This window comes from Chlorocebus sabaeus, chromosome 6, assembly GCF_047675955.1.
Source record: "Chlorocebus sabaeus isolate Y175 chromosome 6, mChlSab1.0.hap1, whole genome shotgun sequence".
NCBI classification, from domain to species: Eukaryota; Metazoa; Chordata; class Mammalia; order Primates; family Cercopithecidae; genus Chlorocebus; species Chlorocebus sabaeus.
Window position 1 is genome coordinate 9984818 of NC_132909.1, and position 16551 is coordinate 10001368.

The following is a 16551-nucleotide window of genomic DNA, read 5'->3' on the forward strand; positions in this document are numbered from 1 at the left end:
TCTTTTCTTTTCTTTTTCTTTTTGAGACAGAATCTTGCTCTGTTGCCCCGGCTGGAGTGCAATGGTGCGATCTTGGCTCACCACAACCTCCGCCTCCCAGGTTCAAGCCTTTCTCCTGCTTCAACCTCCCGAGTAGCTGGGATTACAGGCATGCACCACCACGCCCAGCTAATTTTGCTAATTTTGCACTTTTAGTAGAGACTGGGTTTCTCCATGTTGGTCAGGCTGGTCTCGAACTCCCGTCTTCAGGTGATCTGCCCACGTTGGCCTCCCAAAGTGCTGGGATTATAGGCGTGAGCCACTGTGCCCGACCAAGCCCTAGAATTTTCTAGTGAAAAGGCAAGCATGGGATAATTGAAACTAGCCTTCTGAAATACGTCATTTTATTTTATTTTTATTTTATTTTATTTTATTTTATTTTAATTTTTGAGACAGGGTCTCACTCTGTCATTCAGGCTGGAGTACAAAGCCGTGATCTTGGCTCACTGTCACCTCCGCCTCCTGGGTCCAAGTGATTCACCTTGCTCGGCTAATTTGTTAACTTTTTTTTTTTTTGTACAGATGGGGGTCTCATTATGTTTCCCAGGCTGGTCTCAAACTCCTGGCTGCAAACGATCCCTCCACCATAGCCTACCAAAGCACTAGGATTGCAGACGTGAGCCACTCTGCCCAGTCCCTCTTCTAAGAATAGTAACTAAGGGGCAGGTGAGGTGGCTCACGCCTGTAATCCCAGCACTCTGGGAGGCCAAGGCGGGTGAATCACCTTGTTCGAGACCAGCCTGACCAACATGGTGAAACCCTGTCTCTACTAAAAATACAAAAATTAGCCAGGTGTGGTGGCAGGCTCCTGTAATCCCATTTACTAGGGAGGGTAAGGCAGGGGAATTGCTTGAACCTGTGAGGTGGAGGTTGCAGTGAACCGAGATCACACCACTGCACTCCAGCCTGGGCAACAAGAGCAAAATTCTGTCTAAAAAAAGAAAAAAAAAGGAACAGTAACTGAGAACACACTGTGTTTCAGAATTCATAATTAATCTAATTTTTCATAGTTGGAAATGTAGGTGTCCATAATGCTGCACCGTTTATTCCTCAGAACTTCAAAGCCATCTGCAGCCCATTAGGTTAATCACCAAGGGCCTCCAGAGAACAGTGGCCCACATCGAAGGTTTGTGGAGCACCAACCACGGTGCTTATATTAGGGAAGCAAACCTGCTTTTCCAAGAAGCCTCCCTGGGCCTCTTCAGGGGATTCTTGAGCCCTGGCTGACAAAGACCAGGAAGATCTGAGATACAGGTAAACCTGTGACTGCTCATGGGCTCCCTGATGGTTCTCTCTTCATGGAAACGACGTGAAATTCCTCAGCCTGCATCTTCCCTGTCTGTTATTTTAAGTATTTCTTCCTATGCAAGGTAGATAGCTTAACTTTGGAGCAGAGCGAGAGCAAGGAAGGAGGGAGAAGTTGGGGATGAGAGATGAAAGAAGAGGAGGAGGAAGGGGAAGAGGGGAAGGAGGGAGAAGAGGCAGGGAAGGAGGTGGAAGAGGGAAGAGGAGGAAGGAGGAGGAGGGGGAGAAAGAGGGAAAGGAGAGGGAGTAAGAGGGGGAGGAGGTGAAGAAGGAAGAGGAGGAGGAGGGAGAGAAGGAGGGGAATGAGGGAGAGTAGGAAGAAGGAGGAGAAGAGGAGGAGGGGAAGAAGAGGAGGAAGAGGAGAGGAGGGGGAGGAAGAGGGGAGGAGGGGGAGGAGGAGAGAAGAGGAGGAAGGAGGGAGGAACAGCGGGAGACAGAGAGGAAGGAGGGGGAGGAGGAGGATGAGGGGGAGGAAGGGAAGAAAGAAGAAAAGGAGGAGAGGGAGGAAGAGGAGGAGGGGAAGAGGAGGGGTAAGGGAAGAAGAAGGAGGAGGAAAGGAAGGAGGAGGAGAGGACAATGAGAAGGGAGAAAAAGAATGATGAGGAGGAGAAGGTAAAAAAGGAGAGGGACAAGGAAGAAGTGGGGAGGAGGGAAAGAGAGGAGGGGACAGGGAGGAGAAGTGGGGAGGAGGGAAAGAGAGGAGGGGACAAGGAAGAAGTGGGGAGGAGGGAAAGAGAGGAGGGGACAAGGAAGAAGTGGGGAGGAGGGAAAGAGAGGAGGGGACAGGGAGGGGAAGTGGGGAGGAGGGAAAGAGAGGAGGGGACAGGGAGGAGAAGTGGGGAGGAGGGAAAGAGAGGAGGGGACAAGGAAGAAGTGGGGAGGAGGGAAAGAGAGGAGGGGACGGGGGGAGAAGTGGGGAGGAGGGAAAGAGAGGAGGGGACAAGGAAGAAGTGGGGAGGAGGGCAAGAGAGGAGGGGACAAGGAAGAAGTGGGGAGGAGGGAAAGAGAGGAGGGGACAGGGAGGGGAAGTGGGGAGGAGGGAAAGAGAGGATGGGACAGGGAGGAGAAGCGGGGAGGAGGGAAAGAGAGGAGGGGACAGGGAGGGGAAGTGGTTGTGGTTAGTTCCAGGGGTTATAAAATCTTGGAGATCAGCTGGTCCACCACGAGTGTCTGACAGGAGCATGGCCCAGCACATGCGGCTCCTGCTGGTATGGGTCTGCCTGTTTCGTGGTGTGGTCGGTGGTGTGGTCGGCGGTCTATTCAACGTTCTAGAAGAAGGTGAGGAGCCAGGTGACCCTGGCTGGGGACAGAGTCCTGCATATCTGCTGCTGTATATAATCAAATCCCAGTCGCCACAGAGGGCAACGGTCCCCCTTGCTTTGGGTACCTTAAGAAAGAAAAAGATACTCTCCCTTTCAGGTCAGAAACACAATCCATGGGTAAATATTTTTTAAAAAATAAGAAAGTTCAGCGAATAAAAGAACGAAAGACTAAGAATGCAAATTGGAAAATCCTAGTGACATGTTACTTGAAAACCATGTGTCTCCTCCCTTCATGCTAGGAGATTTTCAATGTCTCAGGCAGAGGTTTTGAAAATGAGACTGATTTTCGTAAAGTCGATTTTATTCCTTTTCCAAAGTCGTGTCACCTGTAACAATGATGAAGCGAAAATATAAAAATAAGAAGGGAATTCACTATGGATGCATCTGATACATTTGATAAGGACTAAGCATAGTTTCAAAAACAATTTTTTATTGAATGACCAAGAATAATGATCTTGCATATATTTCTTTTAAGTATTCTTCAGGACATCCTTGCATTAAAAAAAAATAACACTGTGCTTGCTATTTTTTTAAAAAAGAACAGAAAGGAAAAAATACTCCCAGTGTAACTATGACCACTGCTTTCTTATCCAGCAGAATTATTTTGTACTTATTGAAGAATAACACTGTACCTGGCCACAGGTTTTTTTTTTTAATCAGACATCATGTTCGTAGATACATAAAAAGGAATATAGATAAGTGGGAAAAAGCTAATTAAGATGATCCTACATCTTCTCCACTGTCAATGTCTGGTCTCCTGAATTATGGATGTCATATTTTTCCACATAATACTTGTGCCATTCAGAGCCTTAGAGATGAAGCATTTCTCTTAATAATGCATCAGAGAATAAAAACTCATGAGCCCCAGGCTTGTTAGCCTGTACGTTAAATGATGTGGTGCTGGTCTCCTTTTGATCTGCAGAACTGTTGGCTATTCACTATCTCCCTCTCTCTCCCTTGCATCTGCCTCCTGGACTTATTCTCTCTCTCTCTCTCTTTTTTTTTTTTTTTTTTTTGAGATGGAGTCTTGCTCTGTCACCCAGGCTGGAGTGCAGTAGCGTGATCTCGGCTCACTGCAACCTCAGCCTCCCAGATTTGAGCAATTCTCCTGCCTCAGCCTCCTGAGTAGCTAGGACTAAAGGTGCATGCCACCACGCCCGGCTAATTTTTGTATTTTTAGTAGAGACCAGGTTCCACCATGTTGGCCAGGCTGGTCTCGAACTCCTGACCTCAGGTGATCCACCTACCTCAGCCTCCCAAAGTGCTGGGATTATAGGCAGGAGCCACCGCACCTGGCCTATTGTCTCTTAAGAGTTTCTTTTGAGCAAATGGCAAGTTTTTTACACTGGTTTCTTGAGTAGCAAACTGCAAGGTTTTTACACTGGTTGTATTCAATACAGACAATCACAACTGGGTCCCCACAGCAATCCAGCTTGCAGATAATAAGATGTCGTGGCAAAGAATGGGAAGGTATGAACTCATAGACATCTAGGGCTCAAAGTCTTGCTTGAGGCCGTCGGTTAAGCTTGGTTGGAACCCAGAGATGCTGGGGGGAAATCTGGACTCATGAGCTTGCCAGGAGCAGTCAAGTGGGACAGAGGAAGGGAAGGGAGTCTTCAGTTCTTGATGAGTGGGGATGTATGAGAGCTCTCAGCTACGGTTCTCCCTCATCCTCATCAGGGGAGCATTGCATTTTAGTGTTTTAGAAGCAGTGACAGGCCGGGTTCAGTGGCTCACACCTGTAATCCCAGCACTTTGGGAGGCCGAGGTGGGCAGATCACGAGGTCAGGAGTTCAAGACCAGCCTGACCAACATGGCGAAACTCCATCTCTACTAAAAATACAAAACTGAGCCGGACGTGGTGGCAGGTGCCTGTAATCCCAGTTACTCAGGAGGCTGAGGCAGGAGAATCACTTGAACCCAAGAGGCGGAGGTTATAGTGATTCGAGATCATGCCATTGCACGCCAGCCTGGGCAACAAGAGCAAGATTCGGTCTCAAAAACAAACAAACAAACAAAAAATAATAATACAAAAAATAAAAACAGTGACCTGATAGGTTTGCTAGAGGCACAGGATGCAGAGACTAAACAGCATGAGCATCTCCACTAATGAGCATACGACATGCACCCCCATCTCTTCCCACTCGTGCACGATCTAGTGGGAAGGCAGAAGAGGAAACAGACCGTGTGTGCGGCACATGCTGAATCGGCTACACGCCTGCCCTGAAAAAGAAAAAGTGGTGGAACTGGCGAGACTTCATAAAGGACTTGATTGGGTGATCTTGTTCCAGGGCTAAAAATTTGCCATGTCCAAAATGTAATTACTATTCCAAGTTGATGGGTTGTCTAAGGGATTACGTGGGAGTGGGGTCCCTTGCAGGGAGAACTGTCCAGGTATGTAGATCCATGCTTCATGAACCCAAAACTCTGGGGTTTTCCCTTTTGCCGTTTGGCATTTCAGGCTTTGGTGCGGAGGGACTGCCCGCCAACCGGTCGTTTGATGTCAACAAAGGTTTGTGTTAAAATGGGAATCTTGCATTGCAAGAGCCCTTGTTTTAAAGAGGATGAGGAGGAACCATAGCTAAGAGCTCTCACGCATCCCCGCTCACCAAGAACTAAAGGCTCCTCTCGCCTCCTCTGTCCCACTCTACTCCACACCTGGCAAGCTTAGGAGACCAGTTTTCCCTCCAGCATCTCCGGGTTCCAACCAAGCTTAGCCTGTGGCCTCGAGCAAGACTTTGAGCCCTGGATAGCTATGAGTTCCCACATCTGAAACAGGAGGATCATGATTCTTGCTGTCTCCCAGGGTTGCTGGAAGATTCAATGGGTTAGCATGCGTGACGCTCAGAACAGAACTGTTATCGTTGTGTCATTATTACTACTATTACAGTACCAAAAGTACTATTACAGTATTAAAGAGGCAGGATAATGGTTTGGGTTTAGTAGTCGATAGTCACAGAGTGAGTTTAACTACTTTAAACACCTCGTACAAGTGGAATCATGCAATATTTGTCCTTTTGTGACTGGTTTGGTTCACTTAGCATAATATCCTCCAGGTTCATCCATGTTACCGAAAATGGCAGGATTTTCTCTTTTTTAATTTTTTTTTAATTTTTAATTTTATTTTATTGTATTGTTTTTCAAGACAAGGTCTCACTCTGTCGCCCAGGCTGGAGTGCAGTGGCGTGATCTCAGCTCACTGCAACCTCAGCCTCCCGGGACTGAATTAGTCTTCCAACTCAGCCTCCCAGTACTGGGACCACAGGAGCACACCACCATGCTCAGCTAATTTTATTTTGTAATTTTGGTAGAGATAAGACTTAGCCAAGTTGCCCAGGCAGGTCTCAAACTCCTGAGCTCAAGCGATCTGCCCACCTCCGCCTTCCAAAGTGCTGTGAGCCACCACACCCAGCCCTGCCTAAAGGTTCTTTGATCAACATTGTTTTGACCTAAGGAAAGGATCAATAGTAAATATATGTTCTGGCCAGGCGTAGGTCAAGACGGGAGGATTGCTTGAGCCCAGGAATTTGAGTCCAGCCTGGGAAACATAGTGGGACCCAGTCTCTACAGCAAATTTTGAAAATTAGCCAGGTATGGTAGTGTATGCCTGTAGTTCCACCTACTTGGGAGGCTGAGGCAAGAGAATCACTTGAGCCTGGGAAGTCAAGGTTGCAGTGAGCTATGATAGCATCACTGTACTCCAACCCGGGTGACAGAGTGAGATTCTGTCTCAAAAAAAAAAAGTAAGTACATGTATGTAGTACATGTTCTTCCACAAAGAACACTGGATAAAATAGAAATTTTAGGGACATTGTGAGAATGGGGTTAATCAGAAACCAACACGGCGAATTAGCATCCAAGACAGAGGTGCTTTAGCCTCCACAAACTGTATTGTCTAGTGATGCTCAAATTCTTCGTCTTCATCCTCACTGTCTGGGGTTGCATTGCATAGCGTCCTTCCAAAATTCATGTTTACCAGAGATCTGTGAATATGACTGTATTTGAAATAGGTCTTTGCAGACGTACTTAATGAAGATGCAGTCATAACGGATAAGCGTTGACCCTAATCCAATGACTGGTATCTTTTTAAGAAGAGGAAACAGACACACACAGGGAAGACAGCCACGCATAGTCAGAAGCAGAGATTAAAGTGATGCTGCCACAAGCCACAGAATGCCACAGCCTGCCAGCAGACACCAAAAGCAAGGAGAGAGGCACAGAACAGTTTCTTCCTCTGAGCTCCTAAGAAGGAACCAACCCTGGCATTTTGGCCTTCTGGCCTCCAGATCTATGAGACAATAAATGTCTATTGCTCTAGACCAAACAGTCTATGGTACTTTGTCTAGATTTTTTTTTTTTTTTTTTAGATAGGGGCTACTCTGTCACCCAGGTTGGAGTGCAACGGCACAATCACGGCTCACTGCAGTCTTGACCTCCCAGGCTCAAGTGATCCTCCTGCCTCAGCCTCCCAAGTAGCTGGGACTACAGAGCGCACACCACCATGCCCAGCTAATTTTTGTGTCTTTATTTATTGTAGAGATGGGGTCTTGCTATGTTGTCCAGGCTGGTCTCAAACTCCTGGGTTCAAGCAATCCTCCTGGCTCAGCCTCCAAAAGTGCTGGGATTACAAGCTAAATCACCATGCCCAACCAGTAAATTTCTACAACACAAAACCAAGGAAGAAGCAGTCACAGAGGCCACGTGTCTCTCCTGTCTGTGGGATGAGCCTCCCATGGTTTGGTACCCGAGGACCCCAACTCCTCCCCGTTCACTGTTACTGCTCTTCATCAGTGCTCTTCCAGGCCTTCTGATATTCTCCAGATTCGAAACTTTTGACTTCGTCTTGTGCTGTATTCCTGGTCTTTGAACATAGAATGGAACAGCAAGTGCAGCCCTTTGGGAAGACTCCTGACCCAGCTCTTGAATCCAAACAAGAATCTTGGCCAAGATAGGATCGTAGGACTACCATGTAGCAGGGCTACAGCAATTCCCCATGATAGGGAGGTGACTGCAGCTTTTCTTCCCTAGTCTGTTGGACCAGCTTCCCCAAGCTCCCTCCTCTGGGGCTCCATAACTTGGAAGAATAAATTCTGATAAACTGTATCCTCCTGTGGACAACTGCAAGGATGCCAATACATACTGTTGAAGATGCTGAAATTCACGGCTCATCCTCTGGAAAAGTGGTCACGTTCAGGGGACTTCATAAGCTCCTGAACACATTTCACAGGCTTTCATTTTATTTACATTCACTTACTCTTTTCCTTTTTTTTTTTTTTTTTTTTTACAAAGTCTTGCTCTGTCACTCACGCTGGAGTGCAGTGGTGTGATCTCAGCTCATTGCAACCTCCACCTCCCGGGTTCAAGTGATTCTCCTGCCTCAGCCTCCCAAGTAGCTGGGATTACAGGCACACACCACCATGCCCAGATAATTTTTGTATTTTTAGTAGAGATGGGGTTTCACCATGTTGGTCAGGCTGGTCTTGAACTCCTGACCTCAGGTAGTCCGCCCACCTCGGCCTCCCAAAGTACTGGGATTACAGGTATGAGCCACCAGGCCTGGTCCACTTATTCTTTTTCTAATGTGCTTCCTCTCTTTATATCTCTGAAGAACTTTTAACATTTCTTTCAAGGCAGGTTCTCTGGTAGCAAATTCCCTCAACGTTTGTTTGTCTGAGAATCTTTGTCTTTCTTTCTCCTTCACTTTTGAAGAATAATTTTGCAGGGTACAGAATTCTAGATTGAAGATTTTTTTTCTCTCAACACTCTAAATGCTTCATTCTTATCTGCATGGTTTCTGGAGAGAAGTTGGATATAATTCTTATCTTTGCTTCTCTGTAGGTAAGGTATTTTTCCCCCTCTGGCTTCTTTCAAAAGATTTTTCTTTTAAAAATTTTTATTTTAGATGCAGGGGGTACATGTACAGATTTGTTACATGAGTATATTGCATAAATGGTGAGGTTTGGGATTCAGCTGAAGCCATCACCCAAATAATGAACATAGTGCCCAATAGGTAGTTTTCTTATTTTCCTTTTTTTTTTTTTTTTTGGAGACAGAGTCTTGTATTGCCCAGGCTGGAATGCAGTGGCACGATCATGGCTCACTGCAACCTCTGCCTTCCGGGTTCAAGCAATTCTCTTGCCTCAGCCTCCCAAGTAGCTGGGATTACAGGCGCCCACCACCACGCCCGGCTAATTTTTGTATTTTTAGCAGAGGCAGGATTTCACCATGTTGGCCAGGCTGGTCTTGAACTCCTGACCTCATGATCCGCCCACCTCAGCCTCCCAAAAGTGCTGGGATTACAGGTGTGAGCCACTGCGCCCAGCCATCAATAGGTAGTTTTCAAGCCTGGGTCCCCTCCTTACCTCCCCACTTCTGTAATCCTCGGTGTCTCTTGTTCCCATCTTTGTGTCCCTGTGCACCCAGTGTTTAGTTCCCACTTATAGGTGAGAACATGTGGTATTTGGTTTTCTGTTTCTGCATTAATTTGCTTAGGATAATGACCTCCAGCTGCATCCATGTTGCTAAAAAAGACATGATTTTGTTCTCTTTTATGGCTGTATAAAACAATTTTGATTTGGGTTTATCTGAAAAAGTGAGACTCATTTTTATTTCAAATCAGGGTATTTTTAAAAACCTTATATATTGTAACAGAATTTAGCTTGAATTATGACGAAAGGTGAGTTATTGGGAATGAAAAGAATTGGGGTGCAGGACTTTTCTGACAAAATTGTTATGATTTTCCAGTGCATAGCTTTGTCTTCTTCCATTTTATACTTTCCTCAAACGATCATAAAGAAAGCCAGTTTTGTATAAGTATTCTAAGACTAATTCTAGGACTATATTAATTTTTAGGGGCCCTTCTTAATCCTTTGAAATTAAATATAAATATAAATATATATATGTGTGTGTGTGTGTGTGTGTGTGTGTGTATGTTTTCTTCAAGCCAGGCATGGTGACTCACACCTGTAATCCCAGCACTTTGGGAGGCCAAGACGGGTGGATCACCTGAGGTCAGGAGTTTGGGTCCAGCCTGGCCAACATGGCAAAACCCTGTCTCTACCAAAAATACAAGAATTAGCCAGGTGTGGTGGTGCACACCTGTAGTCCCAGCTACTTGGGAGGCAGAGGCAGGAGACTCAGCTGGTGATTCTAATATGCAACAAAGCTTGTGAACCATTGTGCTGGTCCATTATACCTATTTCTTAAATAATATATGCCTAAGGAAAAACATTTTAATTTCAAGCCACAATGGCAGCCAGGACAATTTAGCTGAAAAACAAACCTGTGGAAAGAATAAACATGAGCAAATAGCAAAATAATCAGTAATAAATAAAATATACACAACAAATTCAGAATTAAAATCATTGCTTTTGCAAAAATCTTTTCAAAAAATAAAAAAATTAAGTCATTGCTCTTTTAAGAGTAATCTACAAATTTGATGAACTCATTATGAACACAGATTATGTTGAGTTATAATGCTTTAATATGAGAGATATATGCAAATTACATTATAGTATGTGTATGTTCTCTTACCCAAACATGACATTTGTAAATTTACTTGTTGGTAAATTGTGCTTTTCTATCTTACATCATTTTAATGATTATTAAGTATCATCTATCATGGGCTATTTGGGAAAAAAATCAAATCTTTCACTCTGTATTTATTCTACAATTCATTCTACGTTGTATTTCATCCTAAAGTTACGACTGTTCTTAAAGCCTCAATTAAATGAACTTTGTAACAGTTATTTAATATTTAACTAAACACATGCTGGTTTTGAATCAAATAGCCGTTGCATAAAACCACTTCATCAGGAACCATGCAAAGTGACAAAACAAAAAATTCAAGTTCTAAGGAGGGGGAGGTAAATATTACAGGTTTAATGGCTCATGAAGGAACAATGATTGAAAAATGCTGCTTTAAGAAAAAAAAAAAAAAGTAAAGCTATCAGGCAATTTTCTTCGTTCCAAGAATATTAGGGTATTCAGACTGGGGAGGACTTGACATCCTAATGTTCTCTCTCCATTTTATAGCACAGTAAGCTGAGGGCAGATGGTTGGTAAGTGGTTGAGCCTGTGTCAGGGTTTGGGCTGTTACTTCCTACTGAACCAACCTCTCCAGGGAGGATTCGAATTGAATTGCCATATGCTTAACTTTTTTAATTTAATGGAACTTAACATTTCTGAACTTTGTCTCTAAGATGATGGAAACAATGCTGGCCTCACAAAATTGTTCTGATAAGTTAAATAAAATATAGTACGCAGGATAGAGAAGATGCTCAGAGCATTTATTTGCATTTCCTACATACCTCAGAGGTATCATTCTTATTTTTCCCTCCTAGAGGAAGAAGTTTCCATTTTGAAAGTGATAACTCTAAGGACATGAATCTCTAATAGTAGAATTCAGGTATTCAGTGAGAAGTGGTGACAAAAATAAAAACCTATAGTGTTCCATATCAGAAACCTATGATGAAGTCGTTTATTTTATAGAAAAATGTGAGAAAAGTAAATAATTTCCTTTGCCTGCTGAATTTTTTGTTTTAAGAATAATTTTAATCATTCCTATCCTTTAATAATATTTGAAAAATACAGTTAAAGCAAAAGAAAAATAAGAAATCACCCACAATCACACTACCAAAAATAAGCTCTATTGAACCAAAGTTAACTTAGTTAACTTAGTTTTGCCTAACTTTCAAAATAGTATTATTCTTACTAGAATAGAAATTAGTGAAATCTTTTCATTTCTTTTATTTTAAAGTGACATAAATATTTGTTCAAAATTGTGTCTTTCAGATGAATTGTCATCAACTGTGGGTAAGTTGATCAAAAAACTTTTATTGGGGTTTCTTTTAAAAGTTTTGCAATAAAACGTGAAACCATTGAATATTCCCTTTCCTGGTAAGAAATCATATTTTTCATTAAAGATTACTATTTTATGTACTTATATTTAAGCAAATTCCATGTTAAAAATGTTAAGAAAAAAGAAGAATCCCAGCACTTTGGGAGGCTGAGGCGGGAAGACCATGAGGTCAGGAGATCAAGACCATCCTGGCTAACATGGTGAAACTCCGTCTCTACTAAAAAACTACAAAAAATTAGCTGGGCGTGGTGGCAGGCACTTGTAGTCCCAGCTACCTGGGAGGCTGAGGCAGGAGAATGGCCTGAACCTGGGAGACGGAGCTTGCAGTGAGCCGAGATCGCGCCACCCAACTCCAGCCTGGGCGACAGAGTGATACTCCGTCTCAAAAAAAAAAAAAGGAAGAAAAAGTGATAAATCATAATTTTACTGTTAATTTTACTTTTGGGTGATTAAACATTTCATTACATGTAACTTCATAATGTGATTTTTAGCAAAAATCAAGTATTATGGAAAATAATGAAATAGAAAATGCCTTTTGCCACCTAAAAATGAAGTACAAATTTTTCCATATCTATTTATGTGCTCATCTTTATTAATGCCTACTTGATATTATAAAGTCAATTTCATTTTAAAATTCTCTCAGGGATTAATATTTTTAATTAATTCTTATTTTTTAAACTAATACTAACCATGCTGAAATAAACATTCTTAATCTAAGTGTCATTCCAATTAAAACTAGGAAAGCACAGGGGTGTTACGTTAACACTATTTTAGGTTCTAACATAAGTGATATTGTAAAAAGGAAAAAATCTATATAAAATAACAGGCAAAATTATTTTACGATTGTATACTTTAAATCCCTAAGAACATGAATAAAAATTATTAGTTTTAATAAAGTAATATGGCTATGTGGCTGGATACAAGATAAACATACACCAGTCAATAGTTTTTCTCTATACTGGTAAGAACCAACTGGATATTGATGGAAACGGAAAACATTCTGTTTAACATCAGTGACCAAAAAAAAAGCACTTTGGAATTAAATCAGTGAGAAATGTGTAGGATTTATATAGAACAAATAAGAAAATCATATTGAAGAGCAAAAAAATATATTTTGAAAAAGAGATATTGCCATGTTCTTGGATGGAAAACATAATACCATAACAATATCACTCTTTCCCAAACTAATATTTTTATTTAATTTTATTTTACATAAGAGCACATTTTAAAGCCTAATAATAGTGGAATAAATGTCAGCTCTAAATTTTATTTTTCAGAAACTATAAGTCATTTTCCAGAAATTGAAGGTAAGTTGATCAGAAAACTTTGATTATTAATGTATATTTTCTTTTAATTTTGTAAAAATGGGGGAATCAGTAATGTTTTTCCAGTAAAAAAAATAATATTTTCTTCTTATATAAAATGTAATATAAGTGCCTTGTAAACAGATAAAGAAAAGAGAGGTATAGAAGTCACTCTGATCTTTCATCAGCACTAAATGTGTCTACTCTTTAATTTCTGCCAATCGAACAAGAAATAACAGATTTTAAAATTTATATAGAAAAAACATCCAATAATAATTAGAAATATTATGAACAAAGTGCTGGAGTAGAGAAATATTTCGTCTCATCAGATATTTAGACATACTAAAATACTGTAATATAAACAACATGGAATCAGCCTAGAAAGATAGAAGGAAGAGGAGGAGGAGGAGATAGAGGAGGAGGGAGGAAGGAAGAAGAAGAGGAAAAAGAAGAAGGAGGAGGAAGAGGAGAGAAGAAAGGAAGAAATATTTTGTGATACTTGCTGTCTCCAGAGTCTGCTCATTTTACCACCATGCTTCCTTACCTCTCTAGTAATTTCAAGAAACTTTAGAGCAAATATAGAATGGATCCCAGGATATATTAGAATAATCCATGGTTTTAAGCATGACCATTTAAATGTACAGGTGGTTTATTTCATCATCAATCTGTCATTACTAAATGTGTTTGAAAGAAAATAAAGTTGCATTGCCCTTTTGCATCATATACAAAACTAAATTCTAGCTTAATCAAATTTTAAATGTAAAAGGAACAAAATTGTTTAATTTAAGAAGAAAATGGAAAATATACGTGTGGCCTAAGGACCAGCAGATCTTTTAAAGCAAGGCAGAAATCATCTGTAATACAGGTAAACATTTTTAAAGTGTGTAAATGCTTCATGCTAATGAAAATTCAGGTAAAGGAGCACCATTTGTGGGAAAGACTAATTGTCATTTTCTTTGACAAAGCAATATTCATCAATGTTAAAATTGTATATACACTTTGTCCTTGTAACCTTGCTTTGGAGATTCTATAGAAACAAACGCTTCAGTACATAAGGATTTAAATGCGTGAAATGTTTACTGCAGCTGTATTTACAGTGGGAAAAATCTGAATGTGGAAACACTGAATGAATTGTGGTGAATCCGTATCACAGAACATGAATCAGCATTAGAAAGAAGTTAAGGCCTGACTCAGTGGCTCATGCCTGTAATCCCAACATTTTTGGAAGCTGAGGCAGGAGGATGCTTGAGCTCAGGAGTTTGAGGCCACCCTGGCCAACATAGTGAGATCTCATCTCTACAAAAAAATTTAAAGATTAGCTGGGCATGGTAGCATGCACCTGTAGTCCCAGCCTACTCTGGAGGTTGAGGTGGGAGGATCGCTTGAGCTCAGGAGAATGAGGCTGCAGTGAGCCATGAAGAAGTTAGAGCGACACAATCACTTTAAGAAGATTTCTGTGATGTGTTAAGTTGGAAACTCAATTATACAATATGATTAATTTTGAAGGGTGGCAAAAAATCATGCATGTGTGCCTGTGTGTATGCACATATAACTATATATATCCTGTATTAACCATACAGCATATATACAAAACAATATAACATATATAAGTATATATGTATAACCATACAACATATATATACCCAGGAGACACACATACACACATGTATAGTTGTATGGGAGAAGGCGAGAAAGAGAGATGATGGAAGGAGGTGAAAATAAGAGATCCAGGGGCAGGGGGGAAGAATTGTTTGGTAGATAAATGCCCACATTTATATTTCTATGCTTACGGGAGATTTCTGAAACTGGAGCAAATGCTAAGCCAAATTTTGAGACTGTTTATATCTGGGAAAAAAGTAGGGCAGGGGCAGCAATATAAAACAAAAGAGCTTTGTCATTAGAGAGCCAAAGCTCTGCTATTGAGCGGCACAATGACATTTACTACAGTCACAGCCAATGACTCTGATTTCAAAGGGCAGCAGCCCCTAGGAAGACAGTCACTTGATAACCTCTCTCTCAACACACCCGGAAACAGAGGAAGAATTTTGTTTTCTCTAGATGGGGAGTGTGCCTTTCCATTCCACTATAAAAATGGAACCTACTATGACTGCATCAAGTCCAAGTCAAGACACAGGTGGTGCTCGTTAAATGAGACTTACGAAGGATACTGGAAGTATTGCTCTGCCGAAGGTGAGTGTCCTGCCTCTAAATACCTCAGAGCAGTAATCTTGGTCTCTGAGGCTGGGATCTGGGGAGAAGCACAAGAGGGTTCTGAAAATAGAATCCATAGCCAATTAAATTGTGCAAATAAAGGATGTTCAATTTCTTACGATATAAAAATCACATTGCGCCAAAGAGATGAGCATTTCGACCACATTATTTTGAAAAGAATCCTTTTGGTAGAACATCTAAGTAATATGGGATCTGAATCCCCCGCCAATATTGTTCCCATGTGCCTTTGGTGAAATAGGGCACAGCAGATGATACTGAATAGGAAGCAAAAGTGTGTATTTGCGTGTGTGTGTGTGCGCGCACATGTGTGCATACATGTATGTCTGTGTGAGTGTGCATGTGTGTGCGTGCATGTTTTTTCACGTGCACGCACACGCATGTGTGCGCGTGTGTGCACGTGTGTGCATGTGTGTGCATGGTGTGGTGGAGGGGGTGCAAATTAGAAAGGTTTCTTACTCAGACTGCTTCTTCCTCTTTCTCTTCTGCAGATTTTGCAAGCTGTGTGTTTCCCTTCTGGTACAGACGCTTGATCTACTGGGATTGTACTGACCATGGGGAAGCATTTGGGAAAAAATGGTGTTCACTGACCAAGAATTTTAACAAGGACCGAATTTGGAAATACTGTGAATGATGGCGAGATTTACCAGGGGAGGGGGATGAAGACGTTTAATCGTTCTCCTTGGAAAGAACCTATGGTTTTTGTTGGCAGAGAAGAACCCTTTCTCATTAGAGAGGGGCTTTTTTTATTTTTTATTTTTTATTTTCTGGGATGTGAGTTGAAGGTGATCTAACTAAATAACTAGAGGTTTTTGATTAAGGATTATGGGGTTTTAATATGGAAATCTGTAGTTTAGCCTCAGCACTTTAATTGCTAACTGTGTAAAATTAGTCTCTTTTAAAAATTAAGTCTATGGGCTAGGCGTGGTGGCTCATGCCTATAATCCCAGCTCTTTGGGAGGCTGAAAAGGAAGGACTGCTTGAGGCCAGGAGTTCAAGACCAACCTGGACCAATATAGCAAGACCTCGTTTCTAAAAAAAAAATTTTTTTTAATTAACTAGGCATGGTGGCACACACTTGTAGTCTCAGCTACTCAGGAAGTTGAGGCAGGAGGATCACCTGAGTTCAACAGTTCAAGGTTGCAGTGAGCTGTGATGAAAGGGAGACCCACCTCTAAAATAAAATAAATGAAGTAAAGTAAGCATACGGACTTTGGGTGATAGTGATGTGTCAATGTAGATTCATCAGTTGTAACCAATGTTCCAGTCTGGTGGAGGATATTGATAACACGGAGGCTACGTGTACATGGGAAATTTTTGTACCTACTACTCAATTTTTCTGTGACTTAAAACTGCTCTAAAAACTAACATGTATTAAAAATGCATGACCTTAATAAAGAATATTTTTAAAACAGAAAAAAAATATGATAACTGAGGTGATACCTGAGGTAGGAATACAGGTGTGGAGGGAAAGTATCAGAGTGAGGTTTAA

At 41.6% G+C, this 16551-nt stretch overlaps 1 protein-coding gene across 1 annotated transcript; it reads left to right on the forward strand.

The window, feature by feature from the left end:
- Positions 1-14479: 14479 nt before the first annotated feature.
- On the forward strand, positions 14480-16344 carry BSPH1 (binder of sperm protein homolog 1). Its single transcript, XM_007997381.3, has 2 exons — positions 14480-15020; positions 15551-16344. Exons 1-2 carry the CDS (start codon positions 14762-14764, stop codon positions 15691-15693), a joined length of 402 nt encoding a protein of 133 aa, XP_007995572.2. The 5' UTR covers positions 14480-14761; the 3' UTR covers positions 15694-16344.
- The last annotated feature ends 207 nt before the right edge of the window (positions 16345-16551 follow it).

What these genes read in the sequence shown, in the direction of transcription:
- BSPH1 (XM_007997381.3), top strand. Translation starts at nt 14,762, where the DNA reads ATGACATTTACTACAGTCACAGCCAATGACTCTGATTTCAAAGGGCAG. An exon ending in GAAGTATTGCTCTGCCGAAG is followed by an intron (nt 15,021 to 15,550) that starts GTGAGTGTCCTG and finishes TCTCTTCTGCAG; the next exon opens with ATTTTGCAAGCTGTGTGTTT.